The 25,115-nt window shown below is 40.6% G+C and overlaps 1 protein-coding gene across 4 annotated transcripts in view; it reads right to left on the bottom strand.

Moving 5' to 3' along the window:
- cdc42bpab (CDC42 binding protein kinase alpha (DMPK-like) b) overlaps positions 1-25,115 on the bottom strand; it is a 93,915-nt gene that overhangs the window by 14,235 nt on the left and 54,565 nt on the right. For 3 of the 4 annotated variants that reach the window (XM_050058916.1, XM_050058914.1, XM_050058913.1), the window contains exons 6-25: positions 18,661-18,754; positions 17,519-17,719; positions 17,130-17,268; positions 16,612-16,721; positions 16,386-16,465; positions 14,562-14,740; positions 14,165-14,287; positions 13,857-13,990; positions 13,313-13,434; positions 12,647-12,767; positions 12,065-12,175; positions 11,602-11,849; positions 9,502-9,607; positions 6,318-6,442; positions 5,054-5,159; positions 4,587-4,735; positions 4,362-4,453; positions 3,732-3,808; positions 1,257-1,295; positions 375-494 (exon numbers count right to left, since the gene is read on the bottom strand). In XM_050058916.1, the coding sequence (XP_049914873.1) occupies positions 375-494; positions 1,257-1,295; positions 3,732-3,808; positions 4,362-4,453; positions 4,587-4,735; positions 5,054-5,159; positions 6,318-6,442; positions 9,502-9,607; positions 11,602-11,849; positions 12,065-12,175; positions 12,647-12,767; positions 13,313-13,434; positions 13,857-13,990; positions 14,165-14,287; positions 14,562-14,740; positions 16,386-16,465; positions 16,612-16,721; positions 17,130-17,268; positions 17,519-17,719; positions 18,661-18,754 (2,476 nt within the window). The remainder of the gene's footprint in view (positions 1-374; positions 495-1,256; positions 1,296-3,731; positions 3,809-4,361; positions 4,454-4,586; positions 4,736-5,053; positions 5,160-6,317; positions 6,443-9,501; positions 9,608-11,601; positions 11,850-12,064; positions 12,176-12,646; positions 12,768-13,312; positions 13,435-13,856; positions 13,991-14,164; positions 14,288-14,561; positions 14,741-16,385; positions 16,466-16,611; positions 16,722-17,129; positions 17,269-17,518; positions 17,720-18,660; positions 18,755-25,115) is intronic. The other variant, XM_050058915.1, reaches the window with a different exon arrangement.

Genomic DNA, 25,115 nt, shown 5'->3' with positions numbered 1-25,115 from the left:
ACAAGGGCTGACCCATTTGACAAACTCAGTATTGTCAGTTGCTCTGAGTAACACTCAACTGATCCTTCATTGAAAAAATGTCAATTGAATTAGAATGAGGAAAAGTTGCATTTTTTTCTTGTTCCTCGGCATGCCAGACATAGAGATGCCATGTTCAGAGAGAGGCTCCTGATGCCAGACTAGTCTGGTAATCTTAATTGCTCCTATGCAGATCTTCTAAATCAAAAAAATCCCAACCAGGATTTCTAACTCGTGATAGGGTGGGAAATTGCAGCTGACCAAAGTCCTCTTGTACTCGGACATCTACATTTATCTTGCTGGTAAGACACCAGTGTCTATAAAAAAAACATTCCCAGACTAAGGGACTGTCTAACCTCTATGGGTTCCATATCACTAGCCATGGAGGGTGACCGCGAGCGGGACTTGAGGTGGGATTTAGGGTCATCTTCCCGGGATGGAGTGTTGGAGGGGGTGAAGTTATCCATAGAGTCCACCTGAAGAGAGAGAGGTAGGGTGGAGGAGCAGGAGAGGACACAGGGACAAGAAAGAAGGGATATGTGAGAAAAGAGGGATAACAAGACAGAGATGGAAGTATAAAAGAAGATAATGAGGAAGGGAAGAGGAGAGCAGGATGAGAAACGAAGAGGAACAAAGAGGTGATGAGGCAGATGGATGGAGGAAGATGAGGAAGAAGGGAAGGAAATAGAGGGAAAGGAGTAGAGTGTTAGTTAAACAAAACAATCCAAAGAACAATATGCAGCACCCATGCTTAGAGAGAAGGAGCAAGTGCCAAAATACACAATTGAAAAACAGTTTGTACACACATACTGTGATCAAGAAATGTGGCCATATCCACTGGACTTTCAAAGCTACAGAGGAAAACTGACCACAGCTTTATTGCACCCCATGTATTATAACACATGGGAGCACATCACACCAGAAGCATACACCATACACCATGCATGGCCATTCACAAAGCTACACTGAAGAATAAAGAGAAAAAACACACTGACATCAATGCACACAGGCAGCACACAGCAATACCCCACTTAATTAAAATATGGAAAATCCAACACATTAATGCCTTGACAACACAACACAGATACCAAAAACATTTTTCAGAACCCCTGCCATGCAATCAGACAGCCAAGGAAAACATACAAAAGAAAATGCACACACAAATTTAACACCACCGTGACAAGACAGCATATTTAGAAAGGCTCAATGAGATCACAGAGTGCAGTTATGGTGCTTACACGTCTGCCTTTGCTAGCTGGGCCAACGGATGGCGAGCGCTTCAGTGGCAGGAGAGGCAAGAGAGTGGCAGAGACAGAGAGATGAGTGAATATCAGAAAGGCTGTCTAACAGAGCTGAAAACACATAGTTAAATAGACTGAGGGAGAAACATGAAAATGGTTATATCAGCCTGTATTACATTAGATCAGTGTGGTTCCCAGCGTTTGTTCTTTATTAACACTATTAACAATACATACATGGGTATTGTTTCATATTTTCTATACTGTATAACTTGCATACAGCCAGTCATCCTCTTTTAGCTAAAGTTAACTATTTAGTCTGTTTATCCACTTATGGCTAACTCTGTGAGTCGTTTATTCATTTATAATCTATTTCAAAACTGTTTATCCATTACTTTCAATTTATCTATGTTTACTGTTGATTATTCATCACTTTTAGCGACTTATATTGACTGTTTATCTGTTACTTCTAGCTATACTGCTGTTTATTCATTCTTTAACCTAACTATACTGAGTATTTATCAATTGCTTTTAGCTAACCTTACAAAATAGTTTCCATTACTTTTAGCTAGTTATATCAACAGTTTATCCATTACTTTTAGCTAACTATATCAACAGTTTATCCATTACTTTTAGCTAACTATATCAACAGTTCAGCCATTACTTTTAGCTAGCTATATCAACAGTTCAGCCATTACTTTTAGCTAACTATATCAACAGTTAATCCATAACTTTTAGCTAACTATAACAACAGTTTATCCATTACTTTTAGCTAACTATATCAACAGTTTATCCATTACTTTTAGCTAGCTATATCAACAGTTAATCCATAACTTTTAGCTAGCTATATCAACAGTTTATCCATAACTTTTAGCTAACTATATCAACAGTTTATCCATTACTTTTAGCTACCTATATCAACAGTTCAGCCATTACTTTTAGCTAACTATAACAACAGTTTATCCATTACTTTTAGCTACCTATATCAACAGTTTTAACTAACTCTATTGTTTACACATTACTTTTACGTTAGCGAACTATATAACAGTTTATCAATTACTATATCAACATTTAATGTCATCCATTACGTTTAGTAAACTAAGTTGTTTATCCATCACTTTTAGCTAATTGCATTGACTGTTTATTACTTTTTGCTGACAATATGAAAGGTTTATCCATTACTTTTAGCTAACTGTTTCAACCTCTCTGCTAGCTTGCTCACTAGCTTTCATGTACTCACAATTGCAACAAACAGGGTTCATATGCTTCAACTGATTAAGGATGATGAGCAGTTTTCTTGTTACTTTAAATTTACTGAAGAGCACACTCATTTGTAATCATATTTGACCACTTATTTCTCTCCTTAACACAAATATGTGGATGTATTTCTATAATTAAATCACACTTTCTACAGTTTAACATGCTTAGTTCAATTGAGTTAATTAGTTGAGCTTTCCACATGCTCCCTGGCAACTGCACAAGCACCACCTGGGGTACAAGTATTAGACTAGTGTCCACAAGGGTGAAATTGAGGACGGAGGCTGGAGAAGGAGGATGGGTGCAAATGGAAAAAATACAAATGATAATGGGAAGGTAGCTGGGAAAGTCAGTATGGAGCACAGAGACAACTCAAGTTCTCTTTCTGGCTAAAAAACAACAACTGATAAAAGATGAGGGGGTAAATGAAGGATTTAAAAATATTTACTGAGCAATATGTCGTTCTCTTTAACCCAACTTCTAGCACCAAAAAGCCAAGGTAGAGCCATTCAAATAGCCCACTGGCCTACAAGGACTAGCAAGCAACTGAATACAAGGGCAGCACTGCAAAAATATCTATCTTAACAAGTGTATGCACTAAAAGTGAATGAATTCATCTGCATTAGAGGCAAATGAATTCATCTCATTCCATGTATTTTTCCATTTGCATTAAGATCAATAGGATTTAGACTTTATTTTTTTTTTTTTAATGACAGGACTGACATTTTTTTGCAGTGGCTCTGCTCTTCTTCACAGTTACACTTATGCACAGGCACACACAATATGGATACACAAATCTAAACTGTCTTTCTCAGCTAATAAAATGCTCAGAGTCCTACAGCATACAGCTAATGTTACACACACACACACATACACACACATGGACCTCTGCCTAACCAAGAGAAACTTACGTCTTCCCAAAACTCAATTAAAGAAGATGAGGATGAGGAATAAGAATCCTGGTGTACCAGAGAATGAAGCAAGGAAATAAATAAAAAGATAAAACAAAAATAAAGATCTTGGAAAATTAATGTGCATAAAAAAACAACATAAAAGCATGAAGAAAAAGCACAGATAGGATTTTATGAACTACAGATTTATGAATTTCAAGTTGTTTATGACCATATTTCAAATCTTTAATTCCAGACAGATGTATGGTTGCTCACACCAGCTCTATTTAAATAAGCCCCTATAAGGATTTTTGTCTTGAATACTTACATCAAACTGGTCGAGCGCTGAGGTGGGGGCGTTGAGAAAAGCCAAGAAGGAATTCTGGGAATCCTGGTGCTTGACACCTACAGACACAGAACAAATAACACAATACTGGTTAAGTACGTGATATTAAAACATCAAAGGGTGACTTAAACAAAATGAGTCACAGGACTGTTTCTAAGAAGTGGGGGGTGTTCCTGTGACCTCAGTAACAATACATTTTCATGTACATAGCACATGACTTTATTTCACAAATATGGCTGCTGACGTAAAACCTCCTAATTTGTGACCCTGGTTGTAGTTATCCCTCTTTTACAGTGATAATCGCAATGAAAAGTTTCAGTGTTCAGTGTTGATTCAACCTTTGGCACTTAATGTGTAGAAAGAAACTGAACATTTAACTGCATACCCCATATGGTTTTGAAAGAAAGAGAACTTCAAATACAAATTTGCAAAGACCACTGTGAGTGAAATTAATTAATAACAAAAGCAAAAGTGCCCTTTTGTCTGCATCAGTTTAAGACATTATATATTAACACTGATGTCCCTCGTGACAATTTTTGCCACGTCATTCTGTGCGTGTTTTAGTGACTGACAAGACAGCAGAGAGGTCTTTTAATATATTCTCAGTCATACCCCTTCGTAGCCGCAGCTCCTCTGTCTCTTTCTTCAGTCTGTCAATCTCAGCCAGCAACTCCTGGTTTTTACTTTCCACTTCCTGCAGTTTGCTGGTGGATAGGAGACAATAATGCATCACATATTATCCAGAGGTTTGTAAAGATTTTATTGTCAGAAATCTTAAAAAAAAAAAAAAAAACCTGTGAAAAGTTAACTGTCACTTTTGACATGAAGTATCCATACCATTCTGTGGACATGTTGTTGGCCTTGACCTTGTTCAGTTCATCCTGGATGCCCTGCTTGGCTCTGATCTCAGCGTCCAGGGCTGACTGCAGTTCGAGACGGGCCGACATGTCCAGCTTGGCGAAGCGCCGCATCTTCCATGGCATATCCTGAAACAGAGAGGAAAAAAAGTTGGTAAATGGAAAACAAGAGAAGTGAACTATCAGGCAACTTGTGATAATGCTGTTCTCTTACCACTATTATTATACTTTGGAGGTGTTTGTCATTGAAAAAGAATGCCAAACAAGAGTTCAGCTTACTTAACATTCATCATGATATTAGAAAAATAACTAAATGCATGCATGTCAAATACACTGATTTCACAGTTTTAAGTTACAGACAGCAACTCAATAACACACAGAAATTTAATTTGACTTAACAGCATTTACAGGTGTTTAAAACAGTGTTTGTATGTGTGTGTATTTTACCGTCGCTCTTGCTCCCAGGCTGGTGTTTCTCAGTCCCTCCAGCTCTTCTGTCATCTTAGTGGCCAGAGCCTGCAGGTAGCCCCGAGCATCCTTCTCGTCACTCACCCTGCAACAAACACAAACACATATTTGCATTACTGTACACGCAAACATGTTTAAAAGAAATACAAATAAGTACTAAATGTCTACAACTGGACCAAGTAACTGTTCTGACAGTTGGAAAAATAAGTAACTTCAGCAGAATCCCATCACTTACAACTTGTGTATTTCAACCTTTCTATAAACATTCTATGGCAGAGAAATAAAAAACAAACACACACACATCACGTAAACACTGCCTTTTAGGAAAACATGACACCATTTGTTTGCTCTTTAGGTGCTGTGACCTCAAAGCGGTCTTACCATCAATTCCACGTCATTAACTTCACACACACACACACACAAACACAAACAGATATGGACACATGTTCAGGCTGCAGGCAGCTCTGGACACATCACTAATCCCCAACACTGAGGTGGAATTAACACTGAGTATTAAGAGCATAAACTCAAGATGACCCTGACTCGAATATACACTATCACATGCACACAAAGGGAAGTTGTACATAATTTTCACAATCAAATCTCAGAACGACAACAATAACAACCAAAGGTCTTAATAAAAAAGACTACATATTAATATTTCACCCTCTGAGGGATCCTGTTTCCTGGTTTATCCACTGCAGTAGCACAGTACCTCCACCAGAGGGCAACATTAATCACTACATTCTTCCAAAATTGCATTCCAGACTCAACATTTGTACGTTCATGTTTGGAATGTGAGCGTGTGCATTGGTGTATGTGTGTTCCTGTGTCTGGATGGATGTATCCTGTGTGTGTGTGTGTGTGTGTGTGTGTGTGTGTGTGGTATGTGTGCTATGTGCGGACTGCAGGCTTGTCCAACAGAGGGAAGCCGAGCAGCTGGCGAGGTGTCAGCTGCACTGGGAAGTGATCTGAGAGGAAGGGAGGGTCAAGTAGCTCTAAGATCTTCAGAGGCATGTGAGAAATGCTGCAGTTATAGTGTATGGAGAAACCCAATACAGTACTACAACATGGGAGTGTGTGTATGTGTGTGTGTGTGTGTGTGTGTGTGTGTGTGTGTGTATGTGAGAGAGAGGGACTGAATATAGCCGTCTCTCACGTTATGCTTTAGCATCAATGGGGAAAGTATATGCCTCAGCAAGTATTTAGGACATATGAGAAAGTTCCTGTGTGCATGTCTCACCATTGGATGATTTCCGTGATCTGCGCCTCCCAGTGAGCTACACTCTCCTTTTTGTCAGCCAGCTCCCTCATCTCATCCTCCAGCTGCCTGTTGGAGCTGCTCACCTTCTCAAACATGCTGGTCAGCTGAGGGAATAAGCGCATACACACAAGCAAAGAAAACAGATCATATTAAACATCATACTAAAAAGCGCTGAGTCGTAAAGCTGTCATTAGGAAGTAGTACCTGGTAAATAGATTCATATATAGACGCCATGACATCACATTAGAAAGCTGTACTACTGTGTAATGAGTCTAACACGTTATGTTGCTGTGTAACTACTAGTAAAGGTGCTCATGGGAGTGTGTGTGCAAAGGTGCTCAGGCATGAACGTGACGACTGCTAAAATATGGAAAAGGAATCATTGTGTTGTTGAAGGTTATGACAGTTTTTATGATTCAACTCCCAGACACTCAACCACATATTCGACTCAAGTGCTACCAGGGAGGTGTGTGGACACACACGTGCACCTACACAGAAACAAGGAGGGTGATTAATCTCTAAAGTTTCCCTGGATCGTTTAATATGAGAGGTGTGTGAAGACGTAGCCATGGTGATATCATTACAAGTCTCAAACTGCCCCGTCGTTTGCTTAAGTACCCACTTTGCGGGCACATTTTTTTGGTGTATTGCAACTGTCAAGACTGTGATGTAATGTGCAAGCTAAGACAGTGATTTCATATTGTTTTGCAATTGCTGTCCAATCCTGGAGCTGGTTGCCAACGAGTGTTTGGAATATCTGTGAGGAGAGTCAGGGTCGTAAAATAATAGTGCTGGAAAAGGCCGAGAGTCGCTGAAATAAACATAAACATGGGATGAAATAAATACTGGCTTTTTCAGCAAGTGCTATAACTCTTTAGGTAAGAGCTCTCTAAATGACACATGCTTCGTTCTGTAATGTGCTCTCAGTGACTGTGTCAGTGTAACAGCAGTGTGGGGTTGCTAATAGGAACACACACAACACGCCACATCGCTATCACAGTGCACACTGTAGTTTGAGATATATAAAATTGTTGAAGGGGGATTTGAGTGAACAATAGAAACATCTCTAGCACAATAAGATAAGAATTGAACTGTTAGCTTTTGACAAGTTTGACTAAATGTGGATCATGTTTAAAAATGATAACCCCATGTGCAGATGTGATGTACAATGGAGATGACCATCAAACACAAGGAAATCATAGTAAATCACGAATGTAGCTATTAAGCTAACCTACTGTGTCAGCTATATGAGGGCAATAAAAAAAGATGAATATATATAATACAATGGGCCTCATGCAAGAACGTCTTTGTATGAAAAAAGCCGCAGGTCTGTCATGTGAGCTGGAGTTTAAATACATAACTGCCAGGGCGACCTCTAGCTCACTTGGGAGAGTGTCATACAGGCTGAGAGTTCTGCAGCAGCCCGGATTCAATTCCGACCCGGGGAACATGATTTTTTACAAACATTTTACTGTCAAGTTTGTGGAGTTAAGATGGTTTGCTGAATCCGATTTGGAAGATGCATACAGACTTAAAAACAAAAAGTAACAGAGACTTCTGACAGAAAATGAAAAAATCTTATAAGAGGCACTAAATCTGAAGCTCTGATTAATTTCTACACACACAGCAGAGCTTCTCTTTCTGCATTATTACTCCACAGTCATTCAGGGCTGTACCAAATGTCTTTTTTTTTCATTCAAAACTTCTATTGAGGTTTTCCAAATGATTGAAATGTCTGTCATCATATTTTATGACACTGACATCTTAAAAAAATAAATCCTCAAACAAGTTAGTTGCAGTTAGACCGCCCTGTTAATACAGGTGCAGGTCCTCTTTGTGTGCAGCAAGCAGGAGAGCCAACAGTTTTTGACTGCAGTAAAAATGTAGGTTTTGAAATGCCTGACACCAACAAATATAAAGTAAAGCAGAACATTTCTGATAAAAACATGTTGTGAATTTTGGGAAATGGTACAATTTATCACTCCTCAATAAAGTTTGACTTTTAGACTTTACAACACTCTGGATTTAATGAACATGTTTAGACCACACGGGTCGGAAACAATCCTACGCAGCCACCACTGGAATCTGCTTGTACAAACAGAGGAAAACTAATTTAAGTGTAGCCCAATCTTTACCTGCAACTGTGCAGAAATACTGGGTTTAAACAGAATGAACAGATATGCAAAAAGAAAAGGCATTCAGATGTTGCTTTAGAAATTCAAATATCAACATTATGTCTGAAGCTTTGAACTATTTGGTAAGGCCCTACATTCATAACCAATTTGAGATAGTCAGGAGTGAAAATTAAACTTCAGAGGTTTGCCCACTCACTCTCCTCTACTGGAAACACTCACAGAAAGACTTATTTTAATTGAAGATGGAGCGACTTGATTTAGCCACTAAGCAAACAGAGTTGAAATTCAGTGCCTCCTTTGAAAGATAAGACTGGTCAAACAATAATATTTCCACACACTCCAAATGTATTGGAGAACTATTTTGTGCAAAGAAGCAAATCACACAGACAGATCTAATCTGTCCTGAGTGCTTCAGCTTTTATAAATATAATTTTTCAGAATGTGAAATAACAGAATAATACATTAAATAACTGGAGTGACATGTGCTATCATTCCAGTGGCACCCACATCCACATTGTCTCTATTTCATCAAGATATTTTCCATCTTATCAGCTGCAGACTTTAAAAACAACACTCGGACATTTTATTCTATATGTCAAAATGCCTCCCACTTCTAAGACACAGTTTAAATTGGGGGCCTTTTTGAACTTCCAAGAGCTATTTCCAAAGTCAATAGAGCGCGATCCAGAGAGTCATTCCATCCGACTGTGTAGGAGGCTACAGGGTGTTTTTATGGGGGATATTGAACAGTGATTTCTTTGGCATAGCTTGGAGAGAGGGGGTGGAGGGAGGAATGTGATGAAAGGGTTTGGGCCGGCCGTGTGGGGTTACCTGGGGTTAGGGAATTGTGGTTTTATTTGCGTGTGTATGGATGTGTGTTTAAAAGAGATAAACAGACCACTAAAAAGCTGAGAAGGCAAGACAGAAAAACACAAATATTGAGAGAGAGCAAGAGAAACCAAACTTGTTTTAAACGTGTGTTTTTGCTTTATTTTGCATAAATGCAAAAAAAGAAGAAAAAATCTCACCTTGTCCAGTTCACTGGACAGTTTCTTGTTTTCTTCAGTGAGCAGGATTCTCTCCCTCTCGTATTTCTGCTTGTACTCTGTTTCAAACTCTTCCCGCTCGCTTTGGCTGGAGGAAACACACACACACACACACACACACACACACACACACACACACACACAACACACACACACACACACACACAAACACACACACACACACACACACACACACACACACACACACACACACACACACACACACAGATTGTTAAACTTGTGACATTGTATAAACTTACATTTATTCCCTAACCATAATTCACAGCTGCAAATCCAATCTTGACTCTTTACTTTGTCATTTTAACATGAACACTAACTCGGTCTTTCAAAAATGGGACTTTATTTAGAGATTTTGGTTTTGTGGAAGGATTTTTCTGCCTTCCAGCCTCCTAAAGTGAAATACTGGTCTTTCAACAGCCACTCTACATTAAACTTACAAACCAGGTACTCTAGTGCAGTGGTTTTATAACAACAGAAGTATAAAAATACAATCAAATGTTCATCAATCTCTCAGTCAGCCTCCATCAGAATGCCTCATCCATCCTCCTACTTTCATCTGTGTGTGGGCCCTTCATCTCCACACATTTCCTCAAAACCTAAATCAAAGCCCTGGTACTAAAACCAGGCACACATTATTCTGCCCAAACACATTAATGCAGTTAGAAACTGATACAGCGGTGTGTTTAAAAATGAATTAGAAAGCAGAGAGAATAATATGTCGGGAACACCAGGCAGGAAAGTTAGTCTACAGGGTACAAAAACAAAGCTGTAAAGCTTTTCCCTCAAAAACAAGTTTTTATTAAAATTTGATTAAACCAGCGGTTCTCAGTGTGGGATCAGGTGCCCCCGAGTACCCACCAGGGGGTCTGCAGCGGAAAAATAAGTTTAATTTCTTGGTATTTAATATCTGAACTGGCACATTTTGACATAATAATTTTTTTTAAACTAATTCAACTATTTCAACTTAACCATTTAAAACTGCACACATAATGTATTAAAATAAAGTCTTACTTAAATTCACAGCAACTAAGTCCGTGTTATTCCAGTTCAGATATACACCCTAAATTAAGTGCACGTAAATGAGTAAACAATTTATCATCTCGCCAGCACTGTTATTGCCTTGCTGGAATATTTGCCTTCAGCTTCAATTTTATGGCTCAGGAATGTGACCAACTGTAGGAAACATCAACAACTCTCATTCAAGCCTTAAAAGGCAAGTATTTTAAAATGAATGGCAATAACATCACCTATGTAAGCAATCATTTCATAGGGGTAAGCAAACAAGTGCTCATCTTTGGAAATGAACTCGTGATCTTCATGCATCTCCTGTGAAATGGGGGTCAATACAGAGAGATGAAAGTACTCGAGAACCACTGGAGGAGGTTACCTGCATAAGGTGTTATTCTCTGGTTGGGTTAGGGGCAACATAACTATTAAAGGAGCTCTATACATCATTCAGAATATGAATATAGTAGCAACAGTGATTTGCTGTGTGTGTGTGTGTGTGTGTGTGTGTGTGTGTGTGTTGTAATCTGCACTTCTCTGTATGCTGTTGTGGTAGATGGTCCGGCTGTGTGTGAATGATGCTTATGTGGATCCATACAATGGCTAGCTAATGGCTGGCACTCTGCACTGCGCTTGTATGGTAGTTACCACTAATCATGGGACAAATAGAGGCCCTTCCTTCGGTTCCCACCTTGTTAACACCGTTAGCTCTGTCTGCACTGTTGCTGTTGCTAGTGCTGTTCATGCTGTTAGCACTGTAGCTACTAGCTGCCGGTTAGAAAACAGTGTGCAGACAACTTCTGATTCATGAATATGCTCTGAATATATTATAGAGCTCCTTTAAATTCTAAAAAACTAAGAAATGATAAATTAACTATTCAAAAGAAACAGCACTTCACAGTTTCTACACATCTTTACCAGACAGGGACTTGAACTATTTTTAACATAACTGTATTTACCTCATGCAATCATCACTGGAAAAGACAATGAGGAAAACAGGATTTTAGACTCAGTTCAATCAGATGAAAAAACTGATAAGATAAACTGATAGAGTACCTCTCACGGCGAGTCTTGTCCAGCTTGTCTTTGAGCATCAGGATCTCTTTCTGTAGGGCAAGATGTTGGCTCTCAGCGTCCCGCAGCTCCTTGCGCAGAGCCTTCAGCTCGGTGCTGTGCTGGGCTTCTCTTCGCGCCAGCTCCTCCTCATACAGGAGCGTTTTCTTCTCCAGGTCTCCCCGCAGGCGTCCCACCTCTTGGCTCTGGTCTGCTGAGCCCGGGGTGGCAGAGGAGCCGGCCTGCTTCATCTGCATGGTGGGAATATGGAGAGAAGTGAGGTTGGAGTAAAGATGTGTAGAAAGAGGAGTGTGAAAAAGACCAGTAAGACTCTTTGTGTCAGTACAGAGTAAACACACATCTGTCCAAATACTTCAGGTGTGAACTATGAGTCTTAACTTTTAAGGATGTGTATACACTGTGGATGGACAGGTTAACGTTCAACTCTGTTTGTTTGCACACTTACCTTAAGCCCTTCCAACTCCTCCTCCAGCTGTCGGCTGTACTGCTCATTACGCTCTCTCAGCTTCCTCTCTTTCTGAGCCTCTGCTGAATGCTCCTCCGCCTGCACTTCCATCTGACACACACAGAAACCCCAGTGACTGGATGCAAGCTTGGAACATACACCACGTTTCCCCTCATGCACCATTTCAGCCCACCAGGAGCAGAAGTAGGCATCTTTTTAAACCACGCTTAACAACTGCACCAATACAAAAAAACCCCAGAACTGTCACAAAAATATAAACTTTGTGGCCTCATTCCATCAACCTACGGAAATTATTATGTGCAGCTTGACTCTAAAATTAAGAAAATATTCACAAATAATGTCTGCAATGTTTTTGCAAGTATGTAGAAACATAAATTGAAACACAGCCACTGCACAACTGCTTCTAATCTACTGTATAAAAATTCATGGAACTCTAAAAATATTTCTACAAAAGGTGATATCAGTACAAAACACAGACAGCAATATAAGTTTGAAATGTGCACCAACCAGTGAGTGGAGACAGAATAGGGTGTGCTAACAACCACAGGGAGACTACTCTACCTCCTTCTTGGCCCTCTCGGCCTTTCGCACCTCAAGGCGGAGAGCCTCAACCTTCTGAGTCTGGCTCTCCATCTCCTCCTCTTTGTCGCGCAACTGGCGAGCCAGGCGCTGCTTCACTGACCTGAGTGAGGGGTGCAGTCACAGGTTAGTAAAGAACATAAGTAAGAGGAAACAATGGAACAGAGCTTCAGAAAGATCCATGTATTACCCTAAAGGCAGTGTTGTGCATGAACACACACTCATATTTTTGATAAATGCTGAAGTAAATGCATTAATTTGCAACTTGGTTGAACATGAGGGTTGTTCTCTCTTCCAACAGTTAGCACCGTGCATGCCAAAATAAGACCAGTACAGCCAGTTCATATGGATAGTGTAAGGAGTTTTATAAACAAATCAGATTCCACAGAAAAAAATCTATTATCTTCATGTAAACTGTGCGCTCTGGATCTAAACAACAGAAGCACGTACATCAGCCTCATCAACAACCCATTTGTGAACTGTGAACTGTGATTGTGAACTAGTTCATTATTACTGTGTGACCTGAACTTTGAGCTAGCTCCTGTTAAGTGTGAACATACACAACACTGACCGAAGGTTGTGACTGTGAAGAAGCAAGGAAGTGTAGGTGTGTTGGCATTGAGAGATGGTCTGGAACAGTGATCCTACCTGAGGTCTGTGAGTCTCTCGTTCAGCTCAGAAAACTCCTGCATGGCCAGTTTTCTCTGGCTGTGGGCTTCCTTCAGATCCTTCGACTGCGACTTAAGCTTCTCGTTGGCCTCCACAAGATCCTGGCAGGAAAAGGAGAGAGTATATAAACAGTTAGATTCTCACAGTGACTTAAAAGGAAAATTCATCTCAAAATAAGCAAGTTTTTTTTACTTTCTGGACACCAAAATCAAAGCTCAGCATTCTCTTTTATCTGTTTTTCCTTATTTGAACACTGATATCATTGTGTTTGTAGGCACGGCTATTAAACAGGGCTTTGTTCCACGTTGAATAAAAATATTTCGATTAAAAGAATATATGTACTTTAAAAAATCCTATGTAACTGAGACACCTATTCCTGTAACGTCACACAAACACACTTTCATGGTGATATTTAGTGGAGCCATAAGAGTTTATCCTCCCATGGGGGCAAAGCATCTAAATTAATGAACAGGAAATACTAGATCCATACACAAACAGAATTCCCGTACAACACTGGCTCTACCTTGTGCATGTCATCCCTCTCCTGGGTAAGGCTCTTCATCTGTTTCTCCAAAGTTTTCACGTGTTTAGATGTGTCCTCCAGGTCCCTGCGGGCCAATGACACGTCCTCCAGCTGCTTCTCAAGCTGTCCCGAGTCTGACACACACACACACATGCATATCAACAAAGGTTTAAAAGTGTGGCTGGTAAATCAGTAAAACTAGCTGGTGAATTTTAACCCTTATAGTTGATGTATGAAAAGATTTGCCTTTTGTCCTGAGCACTACTGAGCTGAACTAAATAGAAACAAACAAACAAAAAAATTCTGACCAGCGATCTGCTTCTTGAGGATGTCGATCTCGCTCTTCAGACTCCTGATCTCCACCTCCTTGTTAGAACTGGGAAGGCCCTCGCCTGTTGGATGCTGCAGGGCCTGCACTGTCTGTGTTGACTCTGCAACAGGGCAGGTAACAGGTATCAGTTATGTTCCCTGTGTATGCTTTTCAAAACATCTAGCTTAGATGTGATAAGATGGTGTCATGCATTCAAGTAAGGCCACTGAATGGACAGTATATGTGGGCGTTTGTATGTTGGGGTAAATGTGTGCGTGCATGTGTTGGTAATCTGAACTATTCATGCATATCATTTAACAAATGTAAGCTGAATGCACTGTGTCTCCTCTTTCTCAGCCTCAAATTGCAAAGCCGAACTGTTTCACCAGCCTTACCTTGCAGTTTGCGGCTCAGCTCTACTTTCTCCTGCTCTAGGCGCCGGATCCTCCTCTCGTAGGCCTCTGTGGCCAGGCTGTCCTCCAGGCCACGCTGGACATCCAGATCCAACTGGTCCTGGCCTGCCTTACCAGGCTGCCCTGCCAGCTGTCGCAGGCAACCCCGGTCAGAGAGGGTACTGAAGAGAGAGGTAGTGAAGAGAAAGGTATGAGAGGCATGACAATAGTACCAGTAAAAATCAGTGATAAAAAGAGTGTGGAGAGGATAAAAAAAGTTGAATGATAAGGGAAGAAAAAGCAATTTATAGAGATGAAAAATGGGCATTGTGGTGTTAAAGAGTGTGAGAAAATTCAGTATGAAAGTTTGGTTAATGGAGAGAAAGAGGCCAGACAGAAATGACAGAGAAGCAGCAGGGAGACAGGAAACAGGAAAGAGAAGTGGACGACAGAGATAGAGATGAGTTGAAAGATGAGAGGATGTTGAGTCATGGAAGAAGGGGGGAGAGAAGAGGGTGGAGAAGGAATGACAGCAACATAAAGGAAGATGGGGAGCATGTGAGACAGAGAGAGACAGAGTTGGGGAAAGAGGAGAGAAAGAAAGAGTGGAAAAGGCCATTATCACTGAGCCTTGAAGAGATAAGAAAGTAAGTGGCGGGTTTGCTGCTTTCTCACGGGTAGCCTTCAGTGTGAAGATATACAGCGAGTCATGAACATCACCTTATTAGGGAGGGAAGCTAATTCAATACTCCTACGCCTCTTTAGATGGATGGATGCTGTAAAAAGTGAGAGGGCTTGTCTGGCAAATCTGTCCATTTATAATGACTAATTACATCTGAAGCCTGATAATGACAGGGTGCCACAGTTTGTTCATCTGTCTTTATTAAAAAGGTGAAAATGGGTGACAATGATCTTTAAGAGGGCCTATTATGCTTTCACTTATTTTCTGTCATCTATACAGAATAATACAACAATGTCGGATGTTTATATTAAAAGGTGGCCAAAGTTTCAAATAATGAAGTAACATATGTAACGGAAATCTCTGTGGGCAAAACCCTCTTGCTTCAGAACATTCTGAATACTCTGTTTCCTACATTATTTTCTACCTTTGACACAAGCTGACATCAGCTTGAGACAGATTTCTTTATATGGTCATCTGCTCCAGGTGCGCTACTGCAAGTGTTCACATTATCTACAGTGCTACATGTAGCTACATGCTAACATCAGGGAAACATTTTATCTTAGTGCTGTGATTTTACCCTTTTATGGATAATGTTTCTGCTTGAGTACGTCTAGTTGTTTTTCTAAGCCTTTTTTTGTGATTTGTCATGGTAGGAAGTGCTGCTATTCTCCATTACAGTCATTTCCCCAGCTGCAATGACAATGCAGTGATACGGAAGTTCTGGAAATGCTGACCAGTCATAGCAGACGGTGCTGTTTTTGGGAGGGGAGCTTACTACAACGGAGTGTTACAGACAGGGGGTGAATTCAGCACGGACCGGACAGTATGATGTAAGTAAGATGAGTGAGATGTTTTTTGAACATTAAAGCATGTAAACATGTACTAGTAGAAGCTCAAAATACAAGTATAAGCCTGAAAATGACCAACATAGGTCCTCTTTACTTTTTTCTGACTGGAAAAATACCCTTTGCTTCATTTCATCTCTCCATTTAAGATCCACAATCACAATCATAATAAAGTGTGAAGGAAGGCATTCCAAAAAAGACACAAAATGATCAAAACCCAAGTCTAAATTTAGACAGTGGTTAAAAATAAGGTTTTATATATAATCAAGTCATATATCTGTTTCCCGTAGCAGCACTTACCATTTACTGGTGTAGGTGAAGCCCACAAAGGGCAGGTGGTGGCCAGAGAAGGCAGTGTGAGAGGGAGGGGGCATCGTCTCCTGAAAAACGTTTAATGGCAAACACATGAGATTTTCACATCTAATTCAGGCAAAGATAAAAAAATATGAATACATTCATAGGCAGACAACAATGTGGGATTACAACATTTGTCTTAGTCAGTTGATCCCTTAAAAAAAAACCTTACCGAGTTCTTTAGGCAGTCATCATCAACATCAAAGTTGGAGGTATCTGTAGGACTGCTGACCTCTGGGATGTATGGGGCCTCACAGGTGAGAACGTTTTCCCAATCAATACCTGAACACATGAGAGGTCACACTTACAACACAGGAAGATCCACAGTTCATTATTATGCACACAATACTGGCACAAGTCTATGAACTCTGGGTAGCTGAAATACCAATTATTGAACACGTATTCATGGATTAAACCCGTTTAGAGATACACTGTAAAGGTAAACAATGTATCTATGAGGTTTATAAAAATAATAGCATCTAAAAAATAAGGTATTAATGAAGAAAAAACACATGAAGAAAAATACATACAGAAGAAAAAAAGACAAAAAAGAAAACAACTTAAATTAGACAATACTAGATAAAAATCCATGCACACTGTACATATAATATATATCTATATTGGAAATACAAAGAATATCCAAATGATGGAAGACACTGTGAGATCTGTGACATCAGACTGAGCCTGTACCAGTAAAAAAGGGGTGGTGCTTGAAATCCTCAATGCCGTTCTGGCCCAATCGGTGTTCTCGACTGCAAATGAGCCGGCGAATCAGATCCTTAGCATCCTCCGACACATCTGTTATCTGCTGTGGGAACTGGAACCGCTCCTGTGCAAAATGTGATGGTATGCATTAGAGGCAACAGACAGCTGACAATGTTTTTTAGACTTCACATCCTCTATACAGCGTGCCTTTATCCACGCATCATCACTGACATGTTTGCTGCTTCCACTTTTTGTCTACTTTATGCTACAGATCCTGTCTTTCAAAACTGTTTCACTACAGCATGGTAATGTAGACGTGCAATTCACACATACAGAGAAGCAGCCTAAATTCAACTTCAAACTATATCACTCACCTTGTGGTTCATGATCTTTCCATAGGTTTCCACCAGGGACTCTGCGTAGAAAGGAGTCTCGCCATACAGCATTTCATACATACAGACGCCCAGGGACCACCAGTCGCACTCAGGTCCGTACTTGCCTTTCCCATCCTCCATGGCCTGAAGGATTTCTGGGGAGATGTAGTCTGGAGTCCCCACCGCCACGGAGGATTGGACCTAGCAGAGGGACAAAAGAAAATATCAACAACTAGTCCAAAGAAAAACTATAAAAGTCACATATGAAACAAAACAATCTCACATAAAAAGCAGCCAAGATCTTAAGTATTCAAATTCAGCCTGCATGCTAATGAAAGTAATGACGATGATAAGTTGCAGGCTGAAGACTTGGAAACATGCGAGATGAATACCACCGCACCAGCAACAGCAAACAACTAAACAAAGAGCATATTCAGCATTCAGACCCCCACTAAAGGACAAATTCCCTTGTCTACACAGTTTTTGGAGCTCAGTTACACTTTTGAAGCAATTTTGAGAAGGCACTTTTGATGTCCTGAATTAAAATCAAATCAGTTTCATAATGTAAACAAGTGAGTTTTCAGAAATGACTGTCATGATTAGGTGCCAAAAGTTCTGCTGTGGAAGAGAAAAAGCAGATGTTTGAATTCTGATGCATCACACATCACAGAGTTTTGAAATCCATCACATGTGGCATAATCTGTCTTTATTATTCAGGAAGTTGCTTAAACACAGATAAAGCACCAAAGAAATGCACTCTAATCATAATTCAAAGCTTCAATCTGGATATTTTAGTCCAAAGTGATGTTCCAAGAAGTGTCCAACAAGCCCTGAATTTATTTTTTCAAATGCTCACATAACCTCATTACTATATTAACACTGGAGGAAGAGACTCAGGCACTTCTTTGATCGTCTATTTTGTCCTGTCATTTTTGTGTTATGTAACACCTGAGGGGAATTATTTTTTCCTTTCTTTTTTTGCTAGGAGAATTGTCTGAATCATAAACTGCAGGCATAGCCAAGCAGCTGAACCACACGCTCCTCCTGGGAGACCCCTGGGGGGTGACAAGGAGGTCAGTAAAGCTCTGGTATGTTTGCTTTGGATCAGAGGAGGCATCAGCAGCAGTGTGGTAAAAACGTACCGTCCCGTCCTCCATGAGTTTGAGGCAGGAGCCGAAGTCAGCCAGGCGGATGTGGCCGTTCATATCCAACAGAATGTTGTCGGGCTTAATGTCCCTGAAAGAAGACGGAGAGAAAGAAGGGAAAGACAAATTGAGCAAACGATTCCTCAGAGAAGAATGAGTAAGACGAAGAAAATAAGACATTCTTCCAAACAAAACAATACCTATAGGACATTCAAAACACACACAAGCCTGTTCTCATATTGCACCATCAATTATCATCAAATTAAATTACATAACCTGGGGAAATTTAACTTTCTTAACTTGCTTGTAAAGCTAGTGTGTAATAATTTAGATGTATTTATGATTAAATTAAGCGTAGTTTCCCTGTGCCCATTTATCAGCAGCATGACAACTCTAAATTGACCAAAAGAAAGTATAAACACTGGAAATAGCTGGACTTGTGGGAATTAGCGATACAGAAAGTGTGTGTGTGTGTGTGTGTGTGTGTGTGTGTGTGTGTGTGTGTGTGTGCGTGTGTGTGTGCGCCGGACAGAGCTTTTAAAACACACACAAATATGCACTCTGTTTGAGGAAATATGCAACACACAAACACACTCCCACTCACAAAAAAAGACCCTGTGTCCTAAACAGACACACTCCCCTTTAATATTTGTGTTTGTGGACTGAGACAGGCTGGGTGGGGGGCTGCCGACAACACATTCTTTCAGTGATGTGTACACAGTGGCCACTGTAGATTTTCTTTTCAACCTGCATCTGTTCTGCATTACTACTGCTGATGATATGTTTATAACACAGATACAGACTCTGGCTTGATTCCAGCTGCTACAACAAAGTTTTCTGTCAACCAGCTTCAACAGCTGGATCATCTCAATATTCATCAGCTACTTTCGCAATGTAACCAGCAACGTTTCAAGAGTGGAACTGGCTGGAGGACTTATTAACCAGAAACAAATGTAACAGTAATTACTTGGTGGACTGTTGGGCTGCAACTAACAAACTATTTCACTGTTTAATTGTTTGGTTTATAAAATGTCACAAAAAATGGTGTTTGATCTGACCCACAGTCCAACATTCAAAGATATCTAGTTACCTGTCACATAAAACAGAAAACAAAGCTGCAAATTCTCCAAATCGAGAACTGATTTTTGGTTGAAAAATGACTGACTTAATTTGTTGATTATCAATGACATGTATTTCTCTGGCTAACCACTGCAGCTCTAGTGGCTAGTGCTGGTTTCTTTCCCATGTCCTACGACCTCTGCATATGGAATATTTTCAGTATAGATGTGTCCAACAAGTGGCTCTACCCTTGTTTTGCATTATTTGGAACTTTACAAAACACTTGTCTACTTCCTGTTAGTAAGTTACTAAAGCAAAGGTGACTTCAGGGCCATATGTTAAACATCCCTGTCCTAAAGGGAATAAGGTGCAGGAACAATCCTCTAGTGTGTTTAACAGGAAGTCACTGACAGGTGGTTTATGTTTGGCTGCTGGTGCTATTGTCTTGCACGGCAATTTGAAGCCTTGTTAAGATTGACAGCCCAGATCTATTTTTGGCATATTTGTATCCACCTTGATTTTAGAAAGTTCGGATCATAAAAACCACATGAGATGCAATTTTTGCTAATTGGATCCAAACCACATTTGGAGGTGGTTTGAAATGCGATTACATTCAGATTTCTACAGATACTTCTCAGTCCGGATGCTCTGGTCGCTCAAATTGGATTTCAAAATGTCCCTTGGGCCACTTGCAATGCACCATACAAAAGCGATGCCAAATCTAGAGTAACAGAAGTGCTGAGCAGAATCCATGCTGCTACTAGCAGAGTGCTATGGAGAACAACATGGAGAACATCAGTCTGTGGACAGACAGCCGAATAAATTGTCTGCTGGCACTTTGGGGGGAGGCTCCTATACAGGCAAAGCTGGAAGGAAGCTACTGGAAGAAGACAGTCAAGAGATAGGTTCCACATTGGAAAGCCGCACTACCAGCGTAACCACGTAGTTACTGACATTTACGTCATTATCCCAGCAACCCATACAGATGGGTTAGTGATGTCTGGACCAAGCAGCAACACCAGGGCTGAAAAATGAAGCTAACACAGAAGTGCTGAAAACTGCAGTTCCTCCAATGGCCACTTGAGGCTGGCGCCAAAATTGAGTCAGTACCCGCAGTTTACAGCCTAGTACAAAAAATGGTTGTACAGGGATTGAGTTTTTATACAACTCAACCTATTACATTTTATCAAGGTTTAAAGTTATGCACTATTAAGGAAATGGGTGCTTTAAGTGACTGGCTGGATCTACAGCCTGGCCTGGTCAAGTCTAGTCTCTGTGTTCATGGTGGGCAATTCTCCGCCCGTACTTCTTGAGGAAAAAAAAAAAAATCCTTCGTTAATATTTTGAATTCTGTCTGTATTTGCTTGAAATCCACTTTATAATAATGGTAAAATCATACTAAATGACCCCGATGACTGCTGGCCCGGACTGGTATGAAACAGAGACGTCACTGTATCCCACCATCATGGCTAAATATAGCTTCTGTCCTTGTCTGACCATTCCACTGGGTCCCCCTGAGGGCAAACCCTGGCGAGCCCTGTGTCTGAGGCCCTCTTATCAACACAGTGAACCACGACACGGCTCAATACCCACGGTATGGAGGGCACATAAAAGCTCTTTATAGTGTCAAAAGCACACATACACACAGTGCATGCAGGAACACACAAATGGCAGCAGACACTCACACCTTTGATGTCCCAGGTTACACAACTGAGCTGGTGCTATTTCTGTGCAGTAATACAAGCATGACTCCGCTTAAAATAATAAACCTGATGTCCAACACAAGCACACCCCCACTCACTCCCTACCCCTAAGGGCCCTGACACACCAAGCCAACGGTCGGCCATCAGTGAGCATCTGTCGCCCTAGTTTTTGTGGCGTGTCCCGCCATAAGGCCCGAGCACACCAATTCCACATCAAAGACCTAGTGGTGATCAAGGATGACTGCTGCATTGCCTGTGTCGCTTGAGTCTTGGCCAAAAAATTGCACTTGAACACACTGCAAAGACGACGGCCATGTTGTGTACCTACGTAAGAGGAAGTACCCCTCCATACCAGCAGGTAGTGGTAATCTGTACTGGTCATTCAAAAAGGGAAAACAGAAGACCGACAGGATGGATCCAAAATGCTTGTTAGCCAGTTAACACATTGACAACACAAAAATCCAGTGTTGGAAAAAACAACCACTGTCCACAAGCAAACAATAACACAGACAATTACGAACCATTTTTGTTGAAGAGCTCAATAGCTAGGAAAAATCTTTAATATAACAAGATTTTTTATCTCATGCCCTCTTGACTTAAGACGTTTGTTTGTTTTCCTCACTTCGGCTTCTTTTTTGTGCACTGAGCTGAACTCCCAATCATAGTGACGTTTTTCACTGATGGGCTCCGCCGTCTCCACTGCCGATTCAACATGCTGAATAAGCTGAAAAAAGCCATCAAGGGTCGACTAGTGCCAATGGTGCAGGACCCACCACAAAAACTAGGGTTACAGGTAAGGGTGCCACGGGAAAGTTGGAGATTATCAGTCAGAGAATGTATGGATTAAAACACAAGGAAAATAATACAGAAACTCAAACACCACAGCATCCAAAAGGCTGGCCACATTCTGAATGTGTGCATGATTTAAAATATCTAATGGTTTATCATCACAGTCAATGGGACAACAAGAATTGCCTCTATCTTCTATCTTTGCTAACGACAATGGCTCAACCTTACTCATTCAACCATTACAGTGTGTGCATTTTTAGATTTGGCCTTCAAAGAGACCTCAAGCAAGAGCTGCCTCTAATAAAAGTTACACCAAAGCCACAATAAAGGCCTGTGCCTTCTGGCAGACAATAACCAATGTGATAATGCTATCTAGCAAAACGCATTTTTGCCAGATAACCAAACTTTAGGAATTAAAAGCTAATCAGTTAAAGCTCATGAAATTCCAACATTTACCCTCTGATTTTCTGAAAATGCTTCTTAACTACCTACTAAATACAAGAGACTTTTTCTTTTTCTGTAAAGAGTGAGCAGACATAAATTTGCTTTGAAGACATCTTTGATGTTTCTGTCTTCAGCAAAAGATGTCTTCAAAGCCAGATGTGAAGCCCCTGTCATTTTCCAGTAGTGTTAATAGTCTTATCTCGTGGGGCTGCAATAGGGGGTGGGCTAGCTATCCTGTCTGCTTCAGATAAGCCAGTATCACACCAACCTATAAAACCTTGGATTGAAGTAATATGTGCACATATGTGACTTGTATAGACACATAAAATTTGGGCTCCAAACGTATACATACTATAAATTGACGCTTATTTTTACCAAATCACTGCTTGCATCACGGATTACTTAGAAGTCTTTTTAAAGGTCTTGACTGCTCACAGATGAGTTCCAGATTGGACATCACTTTCCAAAGTGGATACTGTATATAGCATTTTGGATGGAAACCACATACTGTACCCAAGTGCATACATCCACGCAACCAATCAGGAGTAGCATGAACTTGGCAGGCACAAACACACAAACAACTGGCGGGGTGTATACTCAAGGTCATACTATCAAAAAGAGCTTATAATTTGGTGTCGGATGATTGAGATTTCGCTGATAAAATTTTAATGTCTCTTTGAGGACTTTTATCTTAGACTCTACACTACTCTGTTATATGTGAACCTTCAGAATAACTTTTACGACTCCAAACCTACACACAATGGAAGGCTTGAGCAAGAAGACAGAAACTTGGGCATAATCACTGGAAAAAAATATGAAGCCTCTGGCTTGCAACCGTATAATGGTATAAACAGAACCTTTGGAACGTGTTCAACCTGTACAAGAGCTGTCAGTTCTGTTTCAATAAATAGGAACAAAAATAACTTAAAGGTGCCCTGTGGAGTTTTTGATCATTGGTGGCACTATGCAGCAATATTTTTATGAATGGGTCTCTGTTTTTTCTTTTGTTTTTGTGCATGCCCACTAGGACAAACATGCATGCTCAAGAGCATGCTGGTTAAGTGATAGAAATTCCCGCCAATGGTTTCACACTGTTCCACTGACCTACAGGTGGTGGTAATGTGCCAAGGAACGCAGTACTACACCAAAAAAGGCAGGGAGGAAGAAGACAGCCAGCAAGTAATGCTGTTTTCCATTTACCTCAGAAGTCGAGTAAATTAAAGTATGTGTCTTATACTAAAATAAACACAAAGAACTAGATCATCTCATGTTTTATGATTTGAAAGATACGTAATAACTTAAGTTTTAATTTTCACAGCAGCAATTAAACAAGACAGTGTCACATTTTTCAGTTGGTGAATTTCATTTTTAATGTCTAAATTTGAAAAAAAAAAAAAGATGTCAGGTGCACACTCTAAGACTCAATGCAAAAATGTTTTCTTTTAATCAAGTACCAACATTTTAGCTAGACCGTCTTCATCAGGGTATGATGAAGACGGTCTAGTCCAAACGTTGGTACTTGAATAAAAGAAAACATTTTTGCTTCGAGTCTTAGAGTGTGCGCCTGACATCTTTTTTCAAATTTGTATATTTTCGTCAATGGTCAGCACCTCTCCAACCCTGGTGTGCGCTCCTCCTTTCTCTTCATTTTTAACTTCTAAAACACATCTTTACAACAGGACTGTGTGATCACTAGTGTGCGTATCTATTACCAGGCACACGACCTCTCTTCACTTAATCTGTATCACCTTGACAGGAAGTGTAGACCTTACAAATCATGAATGACACCTGGAACAGTTGGACTAGACTGCGAGCACGTGGATCTGATGGTGCATGTGTGTGTGTGTGTGTGTGTGTGTGTGTCTGTGTGTGTGTATACACAGGTGCTTCAATTGCTGGAAGGCCTTAATCTGTTCCAGAGACTTCTGGTCTGCCAAAAAGCAGACAGCGTGAGTTGACCCATGCCTGTCCATGTGTGTGTGTAAATATGTGTGTGTGGCAGACAGACCACTGCAGCACAGTAGGGGTAATGCAGAGGGGGTATTGGTGCTGCCACTAATAAACCGTTTAGTACTAGCAAAGCCCCCGTCTGCCCACTCCCCTCTCTTTCTTGTCTTAGAAGCAGTTGTCTTGCTGCCACCATCCTCCTTTCCCCTCTGACACCAAAAGTCAACATTACTTTTTCCCCTCTGCACTTAACATCATCTTTTCCTTAACAATCTGTCTCACTCATACTGTTGCGATGAGTCCACTGGTCGTCAGAGCAGCCACATAAAAGCCCCCAGCTCACACCACTGGAGACTAATAGCACAAGAGCTGACTCACATTTATAGCCTTCCACGCATGGACAAAGCTAGAGAGGCTGTGGTGCTAAGCTAATGCTAGGCTACGCTAGTTAGCATAGCTAATTGGGCTACTGTGTCACAGGGCTCCTGCGGTCTTAAGGAGCAGCGCAGA

The sequence above is a fragment of the Epinephelus moara genome, chromosome 12, assembly GCF_006386435.1.
Source record: "Epinephelus moara isolate mb chromosome 12, YSFRI_EMoa_1.0, whole genome shotgun sequence".
In the NCBI taxonomy this organism is placed as follows: Eukaryota; Metazoa; Chordata; class Actinopteri; order Perciformes; family Serranidae; genus Epinephelus; species Epinephelus moara.
Note: the sequence above shows the minus strand (reverse complement) of the source record. Positions and strands in the feature narration are given on the sequence as shown.